Source organism: Mustela nivalis, assembly GCF_964662115.1.
Source record: "Mustela nivalis genome assembly, chromosome: 6".
Classification (NCBI taxonomy): domain Eukaryota; kingdom Metazoa; phylum Chordata; class Mammalia; order Carnivora; family Mustelidae; genus Mustela; species Mustela nivalis.
Window position 1 is genome coordinate 89,297,620 of NC_139025.1, and position 17,367 is coordinate 89,314,986.

The window sequence follows — 17,367 nt, forward strand, 5'->3', positions numbered from 1 at the left end:
GTGCTTTCTGTTCCTCACTCTGATGGTTCATTTGGCTTATTATTTTAAATTGGGCATAATAAGCTTCCCAGGATGATTTTCCTTCAGCATTGACTGGTCTCTGCATTGGCTGATTACACAAATTGACCGTATTTCCACTTGTTTCTGGTTCTTGGGGCTAGAAACTTGATTCAGGATCCCATGATGGGAAAGAATATTGCAAGACTCTGGTTTAAAAGAGACTTTCTTTGCTTGATCACTAGCTTTAGAAAGAGGTAAACAAAGTTGCTGGAAATTCTTTTCTTATGTTTTCCTCAATGTTTATCATTCCCTTTATTAAATATTTTGATAATCAATAGTTTTGTGCCCATTGAATTCCTAACTTTTTTCTCTGCTTACTGAATTGTAAAATTCACCAATATATAATTTTTATTATTCTTATTTTTTTAACCAGATGTGCTTGAAGCAGGTAAGTTTCCTTTTGCAAATCCTGGCTGACATATGCCATTTAGCCCAAGATTTTGACACTGATTCTACACCGTTATCTGTATTGCTAATGGCTTTGAAGTTATTTGAAATTTCTTTAGCTTCTGAGAACCAACGTTAGCCTTTGCTGCACTAAACTCAGGATACTTTGATTGTTTAACCTTGCTCATTCCTGTGTGTACGTTTAACTGTGTGGATCTCAGTTAAAAAACTAAGGCTTCAGCTGAGGGGAGGTTATGGAGATGTATTTTCCTTTTCTCTGTCCCTTTCCTAAAAAGATCGTTCCAATTAAGTATGACAGAAAACAATGTGTAGATACAGCACATACTTTTATTGCCACAAATAATATATTTGTCCTAATAGAAATAGCAGTTTCCAATTATGTAAGCAGCAGGCTTCCCTAGAATATTTTTTGATCCAGCTTCCATGGAGTTTATGACACTTCGTTGTACTGTTCTTGACTCATGGGAGATAACTTCTACTAAGAAGAGCCATCTCAGCGGTGGATCTCAAATTATTTAGTCATGCAGATACCAGCAATTATTTTTATACCCAGCTATTTATTACTCTGGTTATTGATAACTTCTACAATATACCATTCATTCCTGAGTACCATCTTTCAACTCATAGAATGGTGCCCCTTTAGAAATTTTGTGTGTTTTTTTGGTATTTATTAGATAATTTCCCATAAAATGACTTATTTCAATTACTCCAACATTCTTTCATGGGAAAACATAATGGGAGTCACTTATGATTTTAGAACAGACTCTTGCCTCCCCAGGTAGCCAGTAACCGTCCTTGGGGTCAGAGAAAAAGGCATAAAGAAGCAAAATGTCTGGATTCATCTTGAAAACTGGCTTTTATGTATGAAGAGCTCATTATCTGATTATTCATTACCAAGTCCTGAAGTTTTCAGGTAATGGTTAGGGGAAAAGTGGTTACTTAGAATTATCCATTACTGAGCTAACCAATTATACAATTAATCCCCATCCAACCATCCTTTCTGGCTTAGAAGAACATTTATATGGGCCCTATGTGTCAACACCCTGGTCAGTCTCTAACTGTCAAATATAAAAAGCCAACATAATGATGCAATAGAACACAAATACATTACAAAGAAAAATTATGTATCTTTCAAAAGATGGAAAACTGAATGAAATCAATGAAAGTAATATTGGTGAACTGTATAAAACACATTTTAAGCCACTAGTCAACATCTAAGGATTTGGTAGAGTTCACTTAGCAATAAGAGAAGAGAAATTAAGGAGGAAGAGGATGCTAAATAGAGAATATGGATATCCAAAGCTTAAATAGAGACCTTTGGAAAAACCACATTGAAAGACATTTCAGGTATTTTCCAAGTGATAGTATTGTGCTTCTGTAGTGAATGTGAAATGATGGGTGTGTCACACTATCCCACACTATTATTGGGAAAATTACAGCCACCACCAAAAACTCGTACTTGACTCATTCCTCTTGATTGTAGGAAGTACTGCATTGAATTATAAAGTATATTTTGTTTTTTTATAAAAGGAAATACATTTTCTTTCCTAATTTTTACTTTCATTTTTAAGAGTTCTAAGCAAATCTTTTGGAACTGTTTACTATCAAATGATGGTTCAATTTCCAGTGGGTTATCTGGAAAGTGCCTTTTGCTGGCCTCAGTTAGCCCCCAGAAGATGATGACTTCCTGCACAGTGAGCCATCTACTTCCTCTTCTCCTTCAACATTTGTCTATCTTCTGCTCCTTCCTTCTACATCCTTGCTTTCTCTACACTTAAATTTTCTTTTGTTACTCTTAAATTTTCTTTCCTTCTTATCCATTATCTCTTCTCTTTTGGAGAGGCTCCAGCTCCTAGAAAACCCAGTTGGTAAGTGTGTAGTGTCAGTCCCCTGAAATACTTGTTGACCTGTCAACTTCTTTGCAATTTTACTTTGTTAGAAAACCTAGAAAAATGCATTTATACCTGTACTTCTCCTGCCTTATTTCTGCCAACTTCAGGTGAATAATCATAGCCTGTACAGGCTGCTTGATTTTTAATTAACCTTCTTGTGGAAGAGAAAAATTGCCCCAACAATAATCAGCTGGCTTCCCCTGGAGAAGTGGGGTGACAAGTTATCGGAGTAAGAGAAGGGGTTCTACTGTTTAAGAAGATAAGCACCTGATCTCTTTTGAGAATTCATGTAGAATTTTACATGTGGCAAATAATAAATATTTGGAAATCAGCTGGAGGGGCCAGTGCCAGGACTCAATGTTTGACTGTGGTGTCACTTCACCTCTAGAGCCAAGGCCTAAGCAAGCTTGGGGCACAGTGTTCACACTTCCTGCTTTTGTTACTCGGCTCTCAGGTTATTTACTACATGGATCAGTGTTTCTCAACTATACTTTACAGAACCAGGGGAGAGCTTTAAAACCTGATGTGCAGGCCCTACGTGGAACCAAACCTTTGGGATGGGGACGAGCATTAGTACTTATAATGTTCACTTCATAAGTACTTATTAAGTTACACACTGATTCCAGTGTGTAGCCAAACTCAAGAATCATTGTCTTACATGTGGTCACCTTTGTGTACTTTCCTCAGGGTGGATTCTTCATGGTTTGGAGGTCTCACATTGTCCTTTTACGTTTCTATAGCATACATGAATGCAAGTTATTCAGTTTGGATGGGGAGACCCAAAACTGTCCCAGAAGTACCTCCGGAGTGTTGGGTTTGGGTGAAGGCTTTTTGCATGTACACAATTCTCAGGCAGACCTGCCACAACTCTCTTCCCCTTTAGGACACTTGATACCATTTTAACTCAGACAGAAGCTCCTTCAAAGGGCTGGGAGAATGAAGGAGTCCTTGCTTACGTGGCTGTCCTCTTTCTCCTGGCATTTGCCTCATGGTTGTTGTCAGGCTCACTTCTTGAGGGGTTGGGAGGCAACACCTCTCTGGTCTTTTCCCGCAGCTCTCAGTCTTTGGAGGAGAGACAGCACGAGACATTGTAGAAGCACTACTGCCACCGCCCCCCCACCACCCGCCCCAACCATGGTCAAATAGGAGCCTAGAAAACAAATTAAATAGATAAAACTCCTGCCCTGGCAGAAAGCCTACATTTTACACTGTGCGCATTGCAAAAAACCTTGGCTGGGATGTAATGTAAACATTGACTTACAAGCTTTGGTGTGTTCCGTGTTTGTGTTGCGCAAGTAGCTTGTTGAAACTGAAGGGGAAAAGAGATTTATCATCTTACTTCTATGAGTCAGGCAATGTTCTGTGGAGGAAGGGGATTTTAGGAGCTCTTTAAGTTGGGGGAGAAAGTGGGTATTTGGTCTTAGTAATCAGAGAAATGAAACAGGAGTGTAACATTTGGAGAAAAAAGAGATTAGTCTACCCAGGAAAGACAACTTATTGTATTTAGTACTAGTGTCAAGGTGTGACTAAGTTTTCTGCCCCTAAGTTTTCAGTAAGAAACAGCTGCAAACTCTTCTATGTATATTTATTTAAAATAGTATTTGGTATTATGATAAACATAGCTACCATTTGTTGTGTGCTTGGCACTAGAAAAATGCTTTATTCCTCAAGACAATTCCCCATGATAGGGATGTTGTCACACCCACTTTAAAGATGAGGCATTGATAAATAGCGCAACTCACCCAAGGTCACACAAAACTGCAGCTGAGACCATCTGGCTCTGGATCCCATGGGCCTTCAAGTGACTTTGGGGGATGCCTGGGTGGCTCAGTCAGTTAGGCGTGTGCATTTGGCTCAGGTCATGATCACAGGGTCCTGGGATCCAGTCCAATGTCGGGCTCCCTGCAGGGCCGGGAGCCTGCTTTTTCCTCTCCTTCCTGCTCATACTCTCTCTCGCCATCTCTGTCTTCCTCTAATAAATAAAATCTTAAAAAAAAAAAAAGGGTCTTTGTTCTGTGTTATTCCATTTGTTCTAACTGCTGAAATTGCTATTTTACATTCTCACAACTGAGAAAATCTTGTAGATTGATTCATTTAATTCTACTGGGTTCATTTGAGATGAATGATAATTATTAGTGCTATCCAGTGATGTTTATTTTACGGATCTAATAAATGGAAAATTTCTGGCAGGATATTTGAATATCAGTTAATTGATTTATTTGCAAGTATTTATTTTCCTGAAGTGGAAATTACATTTAGTTATTTAATAACTATTCTTTCTTTGATAGAGATGGGAGAAGAAATACAATTCCAATTTTTAAAATTTCTATAGTTGCTGAATCAATCTCATTTGGAAATTTGAAAGGGAGGACATTTTATGAATAAGAGAGTAGACTATAAGAGCTTGAAGAATTTTAGGAGAGGGTATAAAAATTACAGACCCTTTCTTAAAAGGTGTCTTACAACATGAAGTGAGTGAAGGTAAACTTTCCTAGAATTGGTTCAATAGGTTCTTCAAAATTTGTTGTATATTACACTTAAAATTGAGGGCAATATCCTAGAAATCCAGAATTTAAAGATCTAAAGTACCTGGCCCCGACTAGGCATCCAATAAATATTTGGTGAATCAGTATTACAGAATGAATTCAAACTGCTGGCGACAAGACAGAGGAAACAGTTTCAAACTTCTGGCCTTTGGAACATTTTTTATTTCCCATTTTCTATTTTCCCTAAAGTGTGTACTGCTAACATCACCCATAAATATTAAACGAGTTGGTCAGGTTCACCTACATGACATTTCAGATGACAGATTATCTTGAAAGAAGACAGTAACCACATTTCTTTTGATTTCCACAAGCCAGGTGCTCAACTTATGTTCTAAGGTTCCATTTCCAGCATTGGTATTGATCTTTTCCTGGAAATCCCTTCTTTTTAAAAACAAAGAAACCAAAAGCTTGAATCTCATTCTTTAGTTGTCTAAAATACACCATTCATGTTCAATCTCATTAAAGAGAAGTCATAAACTTGGGAAATTTTACGAAGTCACCTACGATAAGCTCCTTTTGTTTTTAATCATGTCCTTTTTAGGAAAAATAAGTAATGTTACCCAAATCCTGTCTCTGCTGCCATTTCTAGCTCACCGTGAAGTGGTGGAGAGCCTCTGGAGGCTGGAGGCTCACTCCCCCGAGGCTCACACTGCCAATGTGAAAATACACAGAGATGCCCACCAGCGCCCAGACTCTCCTCACCCCCACATTTTCACTCTTCCGTGACAGGTTTTAAATCCATGTTATTCTTCCTGCTCTTTCCACTCAATCCAAGAGTAGAGATTGGCCCAAGAGGAGACAAAACAAACATAACAAGCCAAAACCCAAGTTGGCCGCCAGGCATCCCTGTCAGGATCTCTAAACGAGTGGAAAAACAACCAGGGAAACCAGAGGTGACAATTTTGTGTTTGGGTTTCTGCCCTGTCATGGTGCAAATACTATTTGCCTGGCAAGTGGTTGGTGAATTTCAGGTGCACATTATTGTCAGTAACAGCCTCATGACTTTCTGGTTTTAACCCAGTCCCTTGCTGAATCAGAAGCCAAACCCAAGAAGGGGAGCGAGGACTTTGTCTCAAAAGAGGATCCTAGGTTGAACAGCTGCATTTCCATGACCGGAACGAAGACCACTCAGAGCCTGTCTCCGCCTGAGCTTTCGGTTGGGGCAAAGAGTGCCCCGGAGTTCTAATTTTCAGTCTGTATTTCAAAGGTAATGTCTAGAAATCAATTTTCTGCTTGTCCTCTTGTTTAGTCAAGGGGAGAAATTTGCTACTTATGAAGGCTTGAGGGCCTGACACCACTTCAAGAGAGCTCTCCAGGATCACAGGTTAAGGTATCTTCTGCGTCAGCTTGCCTTCCCCACACCGCAGAAAGCCTCAACCTTGACCTAGAGGGAATTTCCTTTCTAGAGGAGAGCAAGGAAATTCCGTTTCCATGTTAACAGAGGGAGGTCTCCCCCTGTCACTGTCTGCCGCTGTTAGCTCTGTGGGCTCTGGGAGCCCAATTATGTGCGGAGGCATTAAAAAGGGAGCTGGTGTTCAGACTGGCGTGCAGAGGACACGGACATAGATCTTGTCAACAAATAATGGAATGTGCTGGTGTGTTGGCATACACTTCTGTGGTTTGCAAGATTACCTTTCAAAGTGGACTTTCTTCTGTACATCTGGAAAGGAGCGGAGGCCCCCATTTCTCTACCTTTCCTGCTTGGATGGCCTGGATGCCATCGACACAGGCAGCAGAGAAAATAACAGCAGGGTTCACTGTTCATGCAAGTGTAATAATAGTCTTTAACAGAAGAAGAGTAATTACCTTTGTCTAGTTTTCCCTGCTGTAAAACGTAATAAAATAGAGGGCCAGCGTCTACTGTGATGTGTGCCATGCCGTTCTTCTGAAATGCACGCCAATGACTCCAAAACACCCTTTGATCACAAGCTAAATTCACAGCTTAATTTTGAAAACTCCATTACCATTGGGTAGATTCCCCGAATGCACCCGATAGCTCTCAGGCCGGTGCTATTAGACGAGAAATCTCCAAGCCCTCGGAGATTTACGGCCCGAGAGATCATCGAGCAGGGGTGGGTGCCGTCCCCTCCCCCGCCCCCATTCTCCAGCATCACGATGACAGGAGGTATCAGCGTAGCAGAAGGAAGAGCTCCAGAGGGGTGGCTTCATTTGGAAATAGAAGCCCCCCGTGAGCAGCCGGAAGCAGTGGTGCTGAAAAGCAATCGCTGGTGTCAAGAACTTTCTTAGCTAAGCAGTGCAGCTGGTGGCAATAAATAGCATTCTAATAAAGGAGGATGTCCAGTCCGTGACATAAGTGCATACTGTTTCAACTACCAAACATAATTTATGAGACTGCATATGTCTGAAATGGGTTCTCCCCCTATACATTTATAAATAAAAATGCAAAAATTTCAATAGGAAGAAAAGATCTGCATTTTAGATCCAAGGAAAATGGGAAGATCAATGAGAAGTGCACTTTTTTTTTTTTTTTAAGTACACTATGATACATAACATTTTGCACGATGCTTCGGGTGTCACACTGTACAATTACTTTCGTTCCTAAAAAAGATGGATGCTGTTCTCTAGGACAGCAAATGCCGGATTTATGACACGAGGTACCCTCGTGCCCCACCTCTCCCAGAAGCTGCAAAAAGGCAAATGCTTCCACTGAGTACCTTGGACCTCCCTTTCGAGAGAGAGGCGTGCATGTTCTTACAGAAGCCGTTAATGAAACCCAGTCAATGTCACCTAATCCTTAAAATGGTTCGGAGGGAACTGTTGAAAATGATGAACCAGAAAAGCCACGTGTTCTATTAGCAAGGCTTAAACACCGGGGCTCATCTGACCTCTTAACTCATTGACTCTGCATGAGTAAATAAGTTATTAGTTTTGACATAACCAGTGGTTTATTTTACCATCTACTGCTGTTCTTTGTTACATGTTCTATTCATACCACATGTTATTGCTCTTTATAATTACTGTGGAACATGGCAATTGCACAGACTGTATCATATCCCACTGGGATAAACATTGTGGATGAGGGACCAGAAGAACTTGCCTTTGACTTAAAGTTTATTCCTACTGCTTTCTTTACATGAGAAAGATTTTTTCACTGACACCATTCACAAAACTAACTCTGTGTTTTAATGACTATGGAGCCCCTTTGAATAGCACTTTATCCAGGAGCTCCAAATGCCAATTTGTTTTCTACTGCGAGGTGTGTGTTCAAGCTTATGAAATGAATAGCTGGTTAATCTTTGAAGCTATTATACTCAAGATAAAAATCTACTGAACCTGAAAGCGAAATACAGCATTCACACTGCTATCCTTTGAAATTCACTTTTTCCTACTGTGCCGATATAAGTGCTTGTTAATATCATATTTTGCTTTAAAGAGGGAGGGTATGGGAACCTCAGGTGTCAACGAGCATTTTGCTGACTCTGGAACTCGTTACTTAGTGATAGAGAAGCCGAATTTCTAATCTCTTTGGGATGAAAATATTAAAAATTAGTAGCTACAGCATAAAGGCAGGGTGCTAAGTGGGTGTTATTTTTATGTGTTTTAATTATTAAGTTTGAACCCAGCCTCTGGGCAGACAAATTTCAAAGCATGATTATTGTATAGTCAGGAAGGATGAGAAAATAATGTGAAAACTTTGGCAAGTTCTACTTGGTAGAGAAAAACCCTTTAGATAATCAAAAGGTACAGAGCTCCTAGCAGGAGTTTGCTTCATGTGTCCCCTAAACTGTTCAGAACCAGATGGCTTCAGAGAAATTATATATGAAACCGACAAAGATTTGAATCCAGTGGTTTCTGGGGAATTCTAGGCAGATGCCATCAGGATGTGCATAAAAAGTTAAACAGCAGTAATGAATTCCCTTAAATGTCTCTTAAAACGCATATGGACTTGGAAAGTCCATATTTTGATTTTGTGTGTGCGGCTGATAGCTGTAAGTCAAAACAGGGGAATGGAGTTACTGAAGATTTTAAATCACTTGCACACATATTCTTTCTCTAAGTCAGCAATAGAGAAAATATGGGAGTTTATCTTGCTTTTCAAGAAAGCATAGATGGGCATATGGTGAACATTAGTTGTCTGAAAAAAACATCAGTTTTGGTCAGGACTGAATATTGCCTCTTTTATTCTGAAATCACCAGCTCACGACTGAACTGACTGCCCATGATGCATGACATTAAAGGAATTTGTGACAAAAATTTTCTCAGGTACAGCTCCCCCATATTAGGGGCTGTTAACACATCTTTTGGTTGATTGCAGATGGGACTGGTCCCTTGTAACTGCAGTAGGGGAGTTAGGAGGGAATACCACTCTGATCCTCACAGAGAATCCCACCATGAGAACTTCTACAATCATCTGAAGTTCCTTTTGAAAATAGAACTTAGTGACCATTTTCTCAACCTGTCAGTTTTCCTTCATAATCTTCAGTTTTCTCACTTTTAACAGAGAAATGTGGGTCTTTCTACTGCTAATGGAATTCTTGTGGTGTGTAGGACGGAACAATGGGACATTCTGAAGAACATACACATGTCATGGCAATGACCTTCAAGTCTGGATTGTTAAGCCCAACCTCTCTCGAGTCTGGAGTCATGTTTTTATCTGTCTACTGGCTCTCAGCTTGACCTGTATTCAACACTGACCCTCTCTGAGAGGAGAAACTTCTTTCTGTTCTTCATGTGAGGAAAGCTGAATTCTCACCACTTTATTATTTTCACTCTTTGGATATTGTGGGTCTTGGACCGAGACTCTTTCTGTCTTTGCTCTGGCCATTTAGAAACTCCAAGCCAAATCTGCCTCATATCAACTCATATAAATCATATAGTATGTACTTAAAGGAGTGCTCCTGAAGGGGAACCCTCCTACACTGTTGGTGGAAAACCAAGCTGGTGCAGCCACTCTGGAAAACAGTATGGAGGTTCCTCAGAAGGTTGAAAATAGGGGTGCCTGGGTGGCTCAGTGGGTTAAGCCTCTGCCTTTGCCTGAGGTCATAATCTCAGTGTCCTAGGATCGAGCTCCACGTCCGGCTCTCTGCTCATCAGGGAGCCTGCTTCCCACCCCCTACCCCCACCTGCCTCTCTGCCTACTTGTGATCTCTGTCAAATAAATAAATAAAATCTTTTAAAAAAAAGTTGAAAATAGAGCTGTCATTTGATTCAGCGTTTACATGGTATTTATCCCAAAGATACAAATGTAGTGATCTGAAGGGGCATGTGCATCCTAACATTGATAGCAGCAATGTCCACAATAGCCAAACTATGGAAAGAGCCTATATGTCCATCAACATGAATGGATAAAGATGATGTGGGGTGGATGGAATATTATACAGCCATCAAAATTGAAATCTTACCACTTGCAACAACATGGATGGAACTAGAGGGTATTATGCTAAACAAAATGAGTCAGTCAGAGAAAGACAATATTCATCTGATCCCACTCATGTGGAATTTGAGAAACAAGGCAGAGAATCATAGGGAAAGAAAGGAAAGAAATGAAACAAGACAAAACCAGAGAAGGAGACAAACCATAAGACTCTTAATCTCAGTAAACAAACAGGGTTGCTGGAGGGGAGGTGGGTGGAAGGGATAGGGGGTGCTGAGTGATGGACATTGGAGAGGATATGTGCTACGGTGAGTGCTGTGAAATGTGTAAGACTGATAAATCACAGACCTGTGCCCCTGAAACAAATGTATGTTAATAAAAAGAAAATTAAAAAAATTTTAAAAAGTGTTCTTTTTCATCTCAACTTCAACTTGTTTCTGCTCATCTCCATTTCCATTTTTAACCTGTTGTAACATCTCTATCCCCTGTAGAACACTCCCAAATCCATTTATATAAAAAGGAGGGGCATGAATGAATAAGTTAAATTTTAAATATCCTCTTCTTCCCCATAGCCTCTTCTACACTTAATGCTGTCAAGTAGTGAGTGAGTTTTCCCTCTCCCCCTGCAGCCACTATTTCTATTCGCTCTCTCTGTTAATCACCTCTGGAAGCCACTCTACCCTTCTCTCATTTGACTGCCATTGCTTTAGTTTAGGTAAGCCACCTTGGTCTCCTCCCAAGGATACAGTTAATTAATTTCCTGCTTACGAATACAAACATTATTATTACTTCTTTACTCGAAATCTGTCAACCAGCTTTGTATTTCCCACAGGTGAACATCTAAATTTTTTTTTAAAGAATTTATTTGTCAGAGACAGTGAGAGAGGGAACACAAGCAGGGGGAGTGGGAGAGGGAGAAGTGGGGTTCCCACCGAGCAAGGAGCCCGATGCCAGGCTCGATCCCAGGACCACAGGATCCTGACCGGAGCTGAAGGCAGATGCTTAATGACTGAACCATCCAGGCACCCCAAATATCTAAATTTCTACCACAGGGATCAAGGCAGTCTTTCAACATCTGGCATCAGATTTTCTTCAAAGCTTTTCATGTCTTCCTCATTCACTCTGTGCAGCTAATGACTCAATCACCTCAAACGGCTAATAATGCCAGAACGTGCTACAGATATATTCTCCACACTTCTATGGCTTTGGATATGCTATTCCCTTTGCCTAGAACATTTCAATCTGTGCCCCCTAACCCCTTTCTCCATCCTTCTAGAAAAAAGCTGCTGCTTCTAGAGGCCCAATCTCATATTCACCATCTTTCAGCAGAGCTAGTCAGTAAGTACTTAGTCTCTTCTCCTTGTCACCTTGGAATCAATCTCGATCTGCACATTCCACAGCATATTTTGAGCATTTGTTTACTTGCATCTTCCCTTTAGGAAACCCAAACTCTTCAACAATAGGTTCTTCTTACCATCCTTTGCAACCCTAGTGTCCAGCACAAGGCTTGGAAATATGGTTATTGTAGATGTATGGTTAAAGTTACAGTGAAGTCATGATGGAGTAGTGTGGGCCCACAGTCCAGCAGGATTTAGAAGATGATGGCTGTGAAGACAGACAAACAGGGAGAGCACCATGTAATGACAGAGGCAGAGTTTCAGAGCCACAAGACAAGGAAAGCCAAAGATTGCCGTAAAGCACCAGAAGCTAGGAAGAGTTCCCCTTTAGGTTGCAGAGAGAGTGTGACTCTGCAAACACCTTAATCTCAGACTTCTGGTCTCTAGAACCGCAGAGGCCATACATCTTTGTTGTTTCACGTGCCCCGGTTTAGGATACCTTTTGTTACAGCAGCTTACAAAACTAATACACCCTCTGTGTCTATTTTAAATGTGGGCATTAATTTTACCTACTTCTTTTCATTTTGATAATGATATATTACTCCCCTCAATGTATGTCAACCTCCATAAGGTGTCTAAACAATATTTCTCTCAAAGGTTTCAAATACCTCAAATGAAAAATGTCACTGTTGATCAGAACTATAAGGACTTAAAAGATGGACCTAGCAGAGCAATATTAAAGGGAGTCCCCTTCCTGTCTTGTGCTAGAGCCTTAAAGCATCTGTGACCAGTGTTCATATAGTTTTTCTAAAAATAATTTCTGAGGGAGTATCATTTACATCCAAAAATGAATCCATTTAAGTGGAAAGTTTAATGAATTCTGGCCAACGGACACTGCATGTAATCACCAGCATAATCTAAAGAAAGAACACTTTCATTGCCCCAAAAGGTTTCCTTGTGCCCCTTCCAGACTCAGCCTCCCTTCCCCCAGGAAATTATTGATCTCCTGTTGCCAAAGATCCATCGTTTCTAGAGTTTCCTGTGAATGGACTCATACTGTTTTATGTCTGACTTCTTTCACTAAGTACTACATTTTTAAGAGTTATCCAAGATGCTGTATGTATCAATAGTGCCTTCTTTTTCTATTGCTGAATAGTATTCCATTACATGGATATATAACTATTTATTTATCCATTAACCTGTTGATGGACATTTGGATTGTTCCCAGATTTTGGCTATTATGAATAGAGTTTCTATAACTATTCATGTACAAGTCTTTGTGTTGACATAGGTTTTCATTTCTCTTAGATAAATACACAAGGGCGGAATTGCTGGGTCATAGGGTAAGTGTATGTTTAACATTTTAAGAAATTATGAAACTGTGTCAAAGTGTGCCTTGATATTGCCAGTCTTTCATATTTTGATTGTTCTAATGGATGTGCTTATTTTGTGGTTTTATTTTGCATTTTCCTGATGACTAATGATATTCATTATCTCTTCCTGTGCTTATTGGCCATTTGTATATCATCTTTTGTGAAGTTTCTGTTCAAATCTTTTGCCCAGTTTTAAAAATAAGTTCATCTTACTGAGTTAGAAGAGATTTTTATATATCCTCAGTACATGCCTTTATCAGATATCTGTTCTGCAAATATTTTCCACCATCTGTGGCTTGCCTTTTCATTTCATTAGTGGTGTCTTTCAATGAACAGTGGTTTTTAATTTTGATCAAGTCCAACTTATCATTTCTCTTTTCATAAGTCACACTGTGTCTGAAGTAACCTTTGCCAAAGTCAATTTTTTCTATTAGATAAAATTTTATATATTTTTTATGATTAGGTTTCTGATTCATTTTGGGTAAATTTTTGCATATGTCATGAGGCAGGGGTCTGAATTCATTTCCTCCTCCTTATAAATATATATTTGTTCCAGCACCATTCTTTTGAAATAACTGTTTCTCCAATGAATGATCTCAGCATCTTGGTCAAAAATCAACTGACATATATGTGCAGGTCTATTTCTGGACTCTCTAGACTGTTCCATTAATCTATATGTCTCTTTTTCACATTCTCCAGATTACTGGACCTCTACAAGAAGTCTGAAATCAGTTCTATTAGTTCTTCAATTTAGTTTTTCGAAATTGTCTTGGCTATTCTAGGTCCTTTGCTTTTCTGTGTAAGTTTCAGAGTCAACACATCAATAGAAGACAAAACAAAAAAACCACTGCTGGTATTTTGCTTATGGTTACATTGAACCTCTAGATCAATTTGGTGAGAACTGAGATCTTAACAACGGTAGGTCTTCTGATCCTTGAACCTAATACACCATTTATGTCAGCCTTCTCCCTGTAGTAACTCACACATTTTAAAACAGTTTAACGTTTATTTCTAAAAGAGGAACGATAATTCTTTCCTTGTGACTTGGGTCTTTTTATACTCTAAGCAGGACAACATATGGGTCATTGAAAACCAAAACAGAAGAAAAACAGAACTATTTTGATATTGGGCATAAATAGTTTATTCTCCCTTCTTCCATGTAATGGTTATGTTGATAGAGAAAAGTGCAGATGAAGATCACTTGAAGAGATTTCATTTTCCTTTACAGTTTGGAAAAAAAGATGGACAATAATCACATAGGCCCTAGGCTTCTAGATTTTAATATTAGAGATGTGAATGTAATTTATGTGAAGATACATAACTTTCATTTGAAGCCTATATGGCATGGACATCTTTTCAAATGGCCTAGTTGGAAGAGAATTGCCCCTTTTCAGAACACATTCAATTTCCTTCTTGGACTGTCACGAAGCTGAAGCTACAGGACTATGTACTGGTTATAGACTGAGGTTATGTACAAGTGGTAGATTATAGGAAATTAGTAGACAGAGTGTGTAAGAACAGACTATAGATTACAGACGGAGAGTTTACAGGCAGGCTGGCTGTAGGCTGTAGTAGATCTACCTTTTGTCTGGCTTAATTTGGATTTGTTTCGATTTTATGAACTTGTGAATGTCAGGGAAGGGGGTAGTCTCTAATCCCTTATCTGTATATCTGAAATACAAAAAGTTCTGAAAACCTACTATGTTTAAAAATAGCATCGGATGGCAAACCTGATCAGACCTAAACTCATTTATTACCCAAACCTGACATAAACAGACATGAGGCTATTTTTGGTCTTTTCTATAATTTCGTGTGAATATTCAAATAATTCACTGCAGAAATGTTTATGCATTTGATTATGGCATGCTGTTGCACACGCTACATAATCTATGGTATGTACATTACATTCTCTTTCTAAAATCTGAAAACTTCTCAATTCTGAAATACATCTGAGCCCAAAGATTTTATATAAGCAATTGGGACTTGTATATCTGATTTATTGTCTCTCCTGATGGTACATAGACAAACCGTGTTGAATTTGCAGAATCTTTTATTTATTTATTTTATTTTTGGTGACGCTTACCTGTGAGCATCTATAATATAGAATTCTATATATATATAGAATTCTATAATATAGAATTCTTTTCTATAATATAGAATTCTATATATATATATAGAATTCTATAATATAGAATTCTTTCCTTTTCGGAAGTCTAGAATACAGTCTGTCTTTCTAATAGCAGTTGGCTCCTTTTGGGGGAATGGCTTCCTTCTTGGGAGCTAACCCTCACATCTCAAGATTAGAAGCTGAAGGAGACAGAGACTCCTGCCGCAATGCCATCAAGCACTCGTTGTAACTGACCATACCTGGCTGGCTATTCAGATGCCCAGTCCCCTAACTCTTGGAGGATGTTGGGATTAAATAACACAATGACTGATTAAAGACTGTACATCATCCATCTCAGGAGTATCTACTAAGTCTTCTGGACTTCATATTATCAAGCTGTCCTTAACTCTTGGGAGCTGTGAATGTGACCTTATGTGGAAGTAGGGTCTTTGCAGATATAACAAAACATCAGATCACACTGCACTGAGGTGGACCCTAGCCCAGAGAGACTGCCATGTGACAATGGGCTCAAGGACTGCAGTGATCATCTATAAGCCAAGGAATGCCAGAGATTCCTAGGAAGCACCAGAAGCTGGAAGAGGAAAGGAAGGAATCTTTCCTAGAGACTTTGAGAGAGTATGGCCCTACTAACATGTTGATTTTGTATTTCTAGCCATCAGAACTGGAAGGCAATGAATTATTTTTATTATTTTAAGTAGACCCTGTGCTCAAGTGGGGTTTGAACTTACAACCTTGAGATCAAGCATCATTCTCTCTACCAACGAGCCAGCCAGGCCCTCCAAATACGTGTTATCTTAAGCCACCTCTTTTGTAATATTTTATTACAACAGTCCTTGGAAACTAACACACTGCCAGTAAGTTCTCTCTTGGTTAAGGCAACCAGTATTTGCTTCTTTTGTTTGCAACTAGACATATTAATATACCAATCAATAACCTACACACTCCTGTGTGATTCATGCAGGTTATCAGTATTTAAAAATTCTAAAAACAGGAATAGATTTAGATAAAAAAGTTAATTTTTCCTACCCAAAGAACCACAAGTCCAAAGCTGAAAGACAAGACAACTCAGAAATTGAGATGCAACAAAAATCCTGAGGGGTTCCAAAATAAAATATTTTGTTGCTCATAGCAACAAATTAGTGAAGAGCCAATCAGGGACTGCCTTTACAATGTATCAAAATAGGCTGTCCTTTACGAAAGAGAAAGTCTTCTTTTATGTTATGATTGCTTTTCAAGATATATTACATTATGATAAACGATCATGTACATTGTTTTGACAATCAGAGAATTTATGAATGAGAAACCGATTTGCTGGCAGTGATGAACTGAATTGTGTAAAAAAAAAAGCATTAGCAGTGATGATATCATTTAAAATTTGTTTAAGGATTGTTACAGTTCTGTTTCCTTTTAAATCAGGAGCCCTCCCCCCCCAAAAAAGGCAGCCAATAGGCATTTATTTTGTAGTAAAAAGCATCTAACAGGGCTCATTAGAAGAACTCACAAATCCATAGGTGTTGGCTGGTTTGTTCCTGCAGAATCATGTTCATGTGACCTCTCAGCTATAGTATCTAGATATCCTACTTATGTTTTTAACCTTGAGCAAGGAAGAAGGTCACCCACTTTTGCTGCTCTTTGTTCCTGAGTTCTTAGAGAGTGAGGGTTCTCAGCAGTCTAAAGGGGGCACATGTAGCAATGGGGACCTGTGTCTCAGGTCTGTGTGTCAGGCACAAAGTGCCTCCTTGATTTGCAGGAAACAAAACTTAAGGTGAAACAGAAATCGTGTTTGACCCCTTTATCCCATTTAATACCTGACAAAACCAAACCAAATCCTAAGAGCTCAAATCATCTGTGGAAGAATAAAGAAGTTATCCAAGGTGAAGTAATTGTACTCAGAGGCATGGTGAGATTGTGCATACCATAATTTCCAGGCAGTTCTGCCAGGCTTGAAAGTACAACCATGCCAGAGTTAGAATTTGTGAGGGGAGGTTGGGTGGTGATTCAAGAGCCTCACAGTTGCTCACTTCCCTTGGTTCATTTGAAGCAGAGCCCTCAGATGTGCAGGCTTGGAAATTCCATGAATTCTGTACTTCAGGATGGATTCTTTTCTTGTCAAGAAGTCAACCCAGCTCACATGAGTCTGATGTGCAAAGTAGATGCCAATTTATTTAATTAAAATGTAAAATATCATCATGAGAAGGCCAGATAAGGTTGGTTCTTCTCACTAGCAAAGAGAATGACCAATGAGAATCCAAATTATGAGGAAGATGCTAATATATATGAAATCAGAA

General features: G+C 39.2%; 1 protein-coding gene across 2 annotated transcripts in view; it reads right to left on the reverse strand.

Moving 5' to 3' along the window:
* Positions 1-5,045: 5,045 nt before the first annotated feature.
* CDIN1 (CDAN1 interacting nuclease 1) overlaps positions 5,046-17,367 on the reverse strand; it is a 237,204-nt gene continuing 224,882 nt past the window's right edge. For both annotated transcript variants that reach the window (XM_082735658.1, XM_082735654.1), the window contains one exon: positions 5,046-5,287. In XM_082735658.1, the coding sequence (XP_082591784.1) occupies positions 5,143-5,287 (145 nt within the window). In that variant the 3' untranslated portion in view covers positions 5,046-5,142. The remainder of the gene's footprint in view (positions 5,288-17,367) is intronic.